General features: G+C 42.0%; 1 protein-coding gene across 2 annotated transcripts in view; it reads left to right on the top strand.

Moving 5' to 3' along the window:
• The first annotated feature begins 321 nt into the window (after positions 1–321).
• The window catches only part of DCC (DCC netrin 1 receptor), a 1,085,205-nt gene continuing 1,075,979 nt past the window's right edge, over positions 322–9,547 (top strand). For both annotated transcript variants that reach the window (XM_070513040.1, XM_070513039.1), the window contains exon 1: positions 322–1,112. In XM_070513040.1, the coding sequence (XP_070369141.1) occupies positions 1,022–1,112 (91 nt within the window). In that variant the 5' untranslated portion in view covers positions 322–1,021. The remainder of the gene's footprint in view (positions 1,113–9,547) is intronic.

Raw genomic sequence — 9,547 nt, 5'->3', positions numbered from 1 at the left:
AAATGAAAAATTCTATTTTAAATAATACTGGGGGCAGAGAAGGAAGTAAACGCCCTGGTCATCTGACCCAGCTTAAACACCTGCCTAGGTGTTACAGTCGAATAAAAATAATTTCCCAGAGGTTTAGTGTCAAAAGAGCTGCAAAACCCCCAGACGCTCACGATGTTCGCTGGTCCATTGACAAAAGTGACTTCCCACGCTTTGCCCACAGAGGGCATCCCTGCTCATTGATATGTAGACCAGGCGAATGCAGCTGCTGGAAGCCTCCTGCGACCGCTCTTTTTTCCCTTCGCCGTCATCTCTCTGCCCCCACCCCCCTTCTCGTGGAATCTTTGCCTGATCCAGTTCGTTTCCTTCCAGTCTCCACATTTTCCCTTCCAGCCCTCCACTTCTCAGGATCAATGGATAGTAAGACTGCAACTCCCAGCTCACACACCGCTGGCGGACACCCCAGTAACAAGTGAGAGAGCTCCACCCCGCAGCCCCCTGCCTCTCCTCCCTCGGTCCCCTCTGCTCTTGGAGGATAAACGAACAGCATCCCCTGCTCTCGCGCGGATTTTCCTCTTCAACTTTACCCAGCCGAGGACAGGGAACCAGCTTCAACCTTTTAATGCACAGCCCAGCCACAGGATTGCTTTCTGTCTCCTCTTGGTCCCTCTTGGATATTCTGCTTATTGATGACTTGCAAGCCCCGCGGAGAGCTGTCTTCCCTCCCCTTGCTCCCTCTGTTTCCTTGAGTTAGTTTTCCAAGGTTTCACCGGGGCTCGGGATCTCTTGGACTGAATGGAACTTTTTGCTGCCTCCTTTTGCTGCTGAGTCTGTCAGTGGACGAGGAAAAAGGCTTCGGAGGCAGAAGAGGCGCAGGGGAGGTGGAGAAAGAGGTGGAGGAGGAGGACGAGGAGGAGGAGGAAGCCGAAGGGGCTCGGCGCGTGTGTGTGCATGTGTGCATGCGTGTGTGAGTGCATGTGTGTGAGTGCCGCCGCTGCCCAGGACCCCCGGCCCCGAAGGTGTTGGCTGAAATATGGAGAATAGTCTTGGATGTGTCTGGGTACCCAAGCTGGCTTTTGTACTCTTCGGAGCTACCCTGCTCAGCGCACATCTACAAGTCACCGGTAAGAGGTTCTTTCCTTTCTTTTCTTCGCACCCCACCTCTTACCCCCTTTTCCTTTTCCTTTCATTTCATTTGGCAAGTAGTAGAATTGGGCTAGAGGGAAAAAGAGCAAGACATTCGGTGGTCGCCCTGGGCCCCATTTCCTCACCGATGATAAAGGACGAGAAGACTTTTTTCCTGGGGCCGGAGGATGTTGGCGACTGGGGAGAGGGGCGCTCCTTCGCTCTTTTTTAATCTGGTGATTCTCGCATCTTTGCTTTTGCAAATACTTGCCTTGGTTTGGAGAGCTGGCGGGTTGGGGTAGGGAGGAGGCAGATGGTGGGGGTGTCGTTGAAAGGAGCTGGGTTGGATCTTCAAAGCTTCGGAAACCTACGAAGGAAGGGATTTGGGGCAGCAGGGCCAAGCGGAGGAGGTCATCGAGGGGGCTTTGAGGAAGTGTGTGCGGAATGTAAATGGTGGGGCTGAGTCGTTTGTATGCGATTATATGCGGCTCTGGTTTGGATCTTTAGACTTGCTGACAAGAATCGAGAGAGGGACAGCTAACGTTTTGGTACTTCGGAGGCGCAGAGTTGACAGGAGGAAGGAGGCGTGTTTTATTTTATTCTATATTTTACCGGTGAATCCAGTTCTCAAGCTAAGTCTCCAAATATCTCCAGGACACTTCCAAACTCCAAATGATTGATATTCCAGGGAATTGGCCCCCTGGCCCTGGCACTTGGCAGGCTCAGTTTCTAATTAAAAATGGCAAAACAGTTTGGGGATTGGATTGGGTTGTAGCAGGAGAAAGAGGGAGCTGAGGGACGCTCAGGGATGCTGCAGTCTCCAAATACGGAGCTGGGGGCTTCGACGGCCAAAATAATTTTAGACAGAGCAAAATGACTCATTATAACGTCGACTGGCTTTTCCGGGCCTCTCCACAAGAGTGGATGGGCACTGGGGTACAGGGAGTGGGCCTGGCGAGGAAGGAGGGGAGAGTAGCAGGTTGAGCACTCACATCCCTTCAGAAACGACCTTTTCCCAAATCCAGAAGAAAGGGAGCCGCCAGCAGAGGCCAGGAATTGGGTAGGAGCGCCCCAACCCGCGCCTTGGAAATTTAACTGGGAATGGAATGTAAATCATGGCCAAGCCCCGAGCCTCCCGGGAGCCTGAAGCTCCGGCTTTCTTGTTCCTGCTAAGTGCTGCGTGGCCCAGGGTTGGGAACGCGAGCGGAGAATGCGTCTCTGCCCATCGCTAGGGATTCGGACAGTCAAGCACGGAGCCAGCAGGAGGCTCCCCAAATCCTAGTGCGACCAAAGTTGATTAGGAATCTGCGCATCCACAGCGACCCGACTCCTCATCTTCATTTGGCCAGACAGAGCCAGCGGGGGAGGGGAGTGAGAGAGTGTGTGTGTGTGTGTGTGAGTGTGCGTGTGTGTGTGCGCGCGCGCGCGCGCATACGGGGCGCTCGTACCCGCATCCGCGCGCCCAGAAGCCCAGGTTCTCTCCCTCCCTCTCGGGCTGGTCCCCTCCTCCCAGGGTTCCTCTCTCCCAGAGCTTTGTCCTCCGCAATTACTCTGGTGGAAGGTGGGGGGGGGGGGGCATCCCCGCAGTAATGAATAGGTGTCTTTTTTAAATTCCCTAGTCGCGATCCGCAGACGCTAGACGGCCGCGGCGAGGAGGACCTCCTTCTGCACAAAGATTCACTTGCGCGCTCTCTTGCAGTTTGGAAGACCGCCGAGGCAAGGAGAGGGGAAGTTCAGAGGGGGCATCCCTTGCTGGGTAGAAGGTCCACCGGGGAAGGCCTGAAATGCGTTGGCTGAAAATATCGCATTAGGCAAGGTGTGCAAAAAATGAACAATGACGTTTTGTCAATTACACTAAAATACTTTAAAGCCATTTCCCAAGTGACTTTGTTTGGCGAAGGGTGGGGATAAATAAATAGAGATGAATTTATATATGTTTTACTAATATCTAAGTTAATTAAATATCCCCCTTCCTACTCATTCGTTTCATGTCTAGAGAGTTAGGGCCATATATTACTGCTTTATTTTAATTTCCTCCTCAACAGACAAGTCTATGTTTGAAAAGGCAGACAAAAACATACATACATAAGGCATATGCCTGTGGATAGACTTGTGGATCTAAATCGTTAAGTTTTCCTATACTTCTAAATCCATTTCTGTTATTTACAAACGAGTTGTGGTGTAGTTTGCACAGGTCCCAGGAAGGTGGATGTTGCACTTTTAAGACACTGTCAGTTCAAATCGCTTTGGTCTTTGCTCATTAGTGTGTTTCTCCTCTTTCTCTTAGTAGCAATTTCCCCTCTTTAGGAACATGGCAGGGAATTGATGATGAAGAAAGCATCGTTTACTCTATGAAAGGACCGGTAGGAGGTGCCCTTAATAAGGCCAAGTGTCTAGTTTACTGGCAGTGAAATTCCCTTTCAGCAGGATGTTTTAAAGATTTTGTTGATTGGTGACAAAGGATTATGGAGACAAGCACAATAGCACTGGGTATTTTCCCACTTCCTAACATCTGAAGCTGCTGTAGATTTTTGTGAAATTGTTATGACATAGCAAAGGGCATCCCTGAGCAGTGTCAGCGTAGGAGGAGAACTTGATGCTGGAAGAGGGGGATGGTAGTTTTTTAGTTGGCTTTTGTAGAGCCACAAGCAAAGGCACTGGGTGAAGTCCCAGGATCTCAGAGGAGATGACAATTTTCGACGTTAATAAATGAAATAGCAGGTATACATGTTAACCAATTAATTCATTCTTCGTATATGTGTTTGGGTTGCAGTCTACTGAAAAAAATCTATGACAGTTTATGTAGTCTGGATATGATGAAATGAGGCTTGCAGCCTCCCCTGTATGCCTACTTCCATGCCCCCAACCAAAGCAGATCAGATGCCCCCATCTGGGTTTGCTGTTGAGTGGAACATGGCAGGACCTGAGGGCACCCGGGCAGCCTGGCTGTCCACTCCTCTGTGAGTGCTGCAGTATAAATCACCAGCGACCTGTCACAGCATCCATTTCCCACACAGCAGCAGTTGCCCTCTAAGTTATGAAGCATGTGAACCAGCCACCACGTGTGTTCTATGTGAATATATTAGGCTTAGTGCATTTGCTTTAATGCTCTTAAAAGCTGGGCTGGCTTGAGCTGCTGATAGGCATTTTTTCTGGGGAGAGATTTATAACTTCTCGGTGTGTATGACTTACATTTATTCTCTGGCAAGTTAACCTCTCAGCAAACTTCCTTATTGTTTTCATTGAAGAGGAAAAGCTTTAATCCTATCTAAATTCCTGAATGAAGCCCTGCTCAAAGTTTCTCCCGATACCGGCTATTTGGAAGCTGCAGCATGGTTTTCTAAGCCAATGGGAAGCTTGACGAGATTTGGGGAGGTGATTTTTGGATGGGAGGGGATATTTTACTTGTTTCTGGAGAGAGAAGGGTTGACACTGTATCTCCTAGAGGAATTCCAGCATCCCAGGTATCCTCAAAAGCATCTTTTATGAGAGGAAATATTTCCTCCTCCCGGGCTTGCATTTTTCTTTCATGCATCCAGTAGCCTGAAATTTTTCAAATGCGTGTAATTTGCTCCTGGAATGTTTTTCTGCTGTGCGCAGTGGGGTCAGCTAGTACTACTGTCCTCCTTTGGAAACACAGCCTGATATAAGTCTTGCCTTCTTTCCAACCAAAACACTTTTTGTCTTCAGGTGGTGCTACATGTTTACAGGCAGTGCTGAAGTTTCTGAACAGAATACTTCTTTCCATGGAAGACTGTGACCTCAGATTACATTTGCAAGCAAATATTCTTACTATTTCTTTGGAGAATTTGCCATCCTAAATTTTGTATGTGAAACTTCTTCCTCTTCTTCCTCATGTTTCTACCGGACAGGATAACTCTATTAGAAAAGATTGCAATTGTTTCTGGGCATTTTCTTAAGTTAAAACACAATCACACACACACAAAGAGGAGAAGATTTCCACCCTCCATTACAGCTTCCCAAGTGTGTGATTTTGGGGTGAATTAAGATACTGCTAATGACATAAAGACACTTCTGGAAACCACTGTGATCGCTAGTGAGTGAGCACGTCTTACTTGGCTACAGGTGTCCACACTTTCTGTAGATGTGGCCTGTATTATTCTGAGAAACTTGGACCAAGTTAGGAACACATTGCTCTGTTTTGGTATTTGTTATACAGCTACCAGCTCAAATAATAAATTTTAGATGGATTAATTTCCCTCAGATGATAATCTCTTAGATGAACTGTATATGTAACTTTTGGAAAACTTCATGCTGCCTGAGTAAAAAGAATAATGACATAAGCCCGCCGAGGGTTACTTGATTAATTAAAGATAAAAAGTCACTTGGTTCTGGAAACATGTTGTAATCCCTGAAGTGGAGTGATAAATACTATGCATATGTACAATTCAGAAAATGTAAACATGGAGTCTTCTCTTTTCACCTCCTGTTTCTTTATTATGATGCTCCAGAGGAGAATTGACGAGTTTCATGAATTGTCACAAGAGTCATACCTTAGTGAAATCATAGCCTGGCATCTCACTAACTCTTGATGGAAACACACTGAATTAAATATTAACGTGATGCCCAGTGAATTGTTCTGCAGCCTGCTAGTGGGCTGCTTGCTTCTCTCCAGCCTGTCCCTACAGGATTGCAGCTCTCATCTTTAAACTGTGTGCCAGCTATACTGCTTCCCTTCATAAAACCCAAGAAAGTCTTTCTCACTGTGGATCCAAGGCCCTGATCCACAGGCACTGTGTTTAACATGTTGTATTACATGTTGCAAGGTGATGGGGATTTACCTTAAAAACAAATTTTTAAATTTTTATGAGTGTTTCTTTCAGTGGAGAGTTAAGCTGTTCTCCAAAGACAGCTAAGTAGTACTCTTACCATAGGAGCTTCTAACTAGAGGCCTCTCAGCCAATATTATTGAAGTTCTAGAGTGCGTGAGCATTAAGAAGATATAAGAGTAAGCACTAGAGGATAGTAGGTTATACCAACCTAGGCATGCTTGCTATTTTTTCAGGAAGGTGTTACTGGTTTGGAATAATAAAGAACTTTAATTTTCTTCAAAGTTACTACTTTTCAGAGATCAAAGCATTTCTTAATGGCATTATAACATAAGTAGCATGGCTCTGACCCAAAGCATTTAAGATATTTTCCTTCAAAACAAGACCTCAAGTAAAACAAACATTAAACTTGTCGATAAGAAAGGATGAACAATCCAGATTATTTTCCCCATAGGCCAATTAAAAGAAATGTGCAAGATAAAATTACATGTTGCATATGCCAAATGAGTAATAGCAAAAAATAAAATGCAAATTATTATACAGCTTTATAATCGTAGCACTCACGTAAATTACAGCACAATTTGGTACCACACTTCTGTTTTCTCCCATAGTAAAATGTTGATTCCTTTTCTTATATTTCTCTGGTTTAGCACTGTACTAACATGAAGAAATACAGGTTTGCTGATTGATGATCAAAATTGCCATAGTGCTCTAAAGTTCTTTGGCAAATTTTAGCCTGAAGTAAAAAAAAACTACGTACCTTTAATGCCACGGTTAAGTAAATATGTTTTCCTTGGTGGTTTAGAAATGCCTGAACTCTGTCCACTGCTGAGGTTTAGAAACGCATAATAACGTGTATGATTGAATAGTCCCTCTTTTTCACTACTGATGATAATTTGCCAATGGTAATTCTAGTGCTTGTTGCTTTTTATAAATAGTTCCAAACAACTGTATTAATCACAGCTTTCATTTCTTTGGGGTAAGTTGTACCAGGAAACACACAAATCATTCCATATTTATTGATCATATTTTTTAAGTCTATTGTTATGGCACAACTTGGGTGGGGAAGTTTCTCTTCTCTGCTCAATTCTGTGAGCTCAGTGCCTTTAACTTACTTCTTGTTTTCGTGTTGTACTTTACCTTAGTTTTACACATCCAAATTCTGTGAGTTCTTGTTTGCTCAGTCATTTCACAGTTTCAAGAGAGAGAGGGAGCCTGTTTATACCACTTGTGATTATTATGGTGGAATTTAACAGAGGTATTCATTGCAATTTGGGGATTTCTGTCTTGTCCTTTGGTCATCTTTTAAAGACTGGTTCTTTCCAGAAGTCTACTCTTGAAAGTATCTAGAACAAAAATGTTCCACTGAATTAGTTGAATTTTTATGATGCATCAATGAAAATAACAACTTTTAAGTGTATTGTGACCTGATAAGAGAGTTTATCAATACCAAATTATTCCGGTATCTAAAATATTCTTAAATCTGCTTTAATATTTTATAAGAGATTAAGGAGTTAATTAATATAAATGCTATTTACTCGTCAACTTTCTTAGTCACTGAAGTTTCTTGTTAAACACCAATATTTTTAGATTTTACTAATTTTTTTCAGTCTTTTAAAAATATTTATCCACTTATTTAAATGCCTTTTAAGTATTTAAAACCTCATTTACCTGTCCTTAATAGATCCAGGGCATAACTATGGCTCACTTATTGTATTATCTGATACTGTAGGGATGAGTTCTGATAATACTACATCATACTGGACTGCATATTTTTCCATGAAATGGACATAGCCTGCTGCTTTTGTTTGCATAAGAATTTTATTCTTTATGTTTTTTAATTATTTTATTGAGTTCATATTGGCTTATAACATCATGTAAATTTCAGGTGTACATTATTATGTATCAGTTTCTGTGGAGACTGAATCATGGTCACCACCAATAGTCTAGTTTTGTCTGTCATCGTACATATGTGCCCCTTTTGCCTTCCCCCTACCTTCTTCCCCTCTGGTAACCACTCATCTGTTATTCTTATCCAGGTATTTGTTTATCGTCCACATATTAGTGAAATTATATGGTGTTTGTCTTTTTATGTCTGGCTTATTTTGCTTAGCATAATGCCCTCAAAGTCCATCCAAGTTATCACAAATGGCATGATTTTGTCTTTTTTATGGCTGAGTAGTATTCCGTTATATATGTATGTACGCATCTTCTTTATCCATTCATCCATTGATGGGCACTTGGGTTGTTTCCATGTCTTGGCTATTATAAGTAATGCTGCAATGAACATAGGGATGTGTAAATCTCTTTCAATTGTTGATTTCATATTCTTTGGATATTCTTGATTTACAAAATACATTTTATCTACTTGCTCATGTCTAGCTAGAACTTCTCCCTGTTGTAAGACTTCCTCAAAGCACTCCTCTTTCTACTTTTGATTTGCTAAGAAATAGGAGACTGAGTTTTGTTGAGATTGTGTCTAAAGTAAAAGAGAAGATCAGGACCTGAGTTCCTCAGTAGAGGAAAAAAGCTAATCGGTTTTAACTAATGGGTTTGTAGCATTTCTGAAATCTGATACTACTTTGGATGCTGTTTGTGCAACATATTTTTCCTTGCTAAATGAGAGTGTGGACATAGCTTCTAGTTATATTACTAGTTCCAACTATACATGATTTATTTAAATTGTGAACTGTACTATACATATAGTGTCTGGTGTAATTAATAATAATAATGTTGATGATAATGATAAAAATAATTATAATGAAACAAATAACCCGTGTACCCATCAGCAATTTTCTTAATTTTGTGTTAATTCATCCTTTGCCTTCTTTACAGTTTTGTCACACATGTATGCATCTTTAACATATTATTTTGCTTTACCTGTACTTGGCCATTATAAAATAAATCTAATATGGATTTTCTTCTCTGATTTGCTTATTTTCTAAACATTAAATATTTAAGATTCATCTGTGAGGATGCATATTGCTGTATTTCAGTCACTTTCTGTGCTATATAATATTCCATGATTTTGATTACTCACACTTCACTTAATTTACTGCTGGTGTATTTTTGGGAACTCAGTATTTTGCTATTTCTGATAATGCTGATATGATCATTCTTGTACATATCCCCCAAACAAATTTGCTATCATGTCTAGGGTGCAGATCTAGGAGTGGAATTGCTGAGTCATAGACGACATCTTTACTTTTAGGAGGCAATGACAAGTTGCATCTACTGAAACTCCCACCATAAGCATAGGAAAGTCTCTGTTGCTCTGTCTCCACTAATGCTTGGTATTGTCTTGTGTTTAATTTGCTGTCATCTAGGGTGTGTGAATTAGCATCTCATTGTGTTTTAATTTGCATTTCTCTGATTGTTAATAAGGTTGAACATTTTTTTCCCATAGATTTATTGGCCATTTGTGATTTTTGCAAGATAATTCTATGATTCCATTCCTTCAACTGAGCAACCATTTGCTTTGAGGCATCAAACAGAAGTTATTCTGTTTTTCCTACTAAGCAAGCTTATGCTTTTGGCATAACTGTTATCAGTACTCTGACTTTTAAGAAGTTGTTGCCTGATATTATATTGTGTTTATTTTAGCCTCAACTTTCCTTAACCACCTTTCCAGAATGTACACTTAT

The sequence above is a fragment of the Equus asinus genome, chromosome 7, assembly GCF_041296235.1.
Source record: "Equus asinus isolate D_3611 breed Donkey chromosome 7, EquAss-T2T_v2, whole genome shotgun sequence".
Lineage (NCBI taxonomy): Eukaryota > Metazoa > Chordata > Mammalia > Perissodactyla > Equidae > Equus > Equus asinus.
This window is presented reverse-complemented; position numbering and strand designations above follow the sequence as displayed.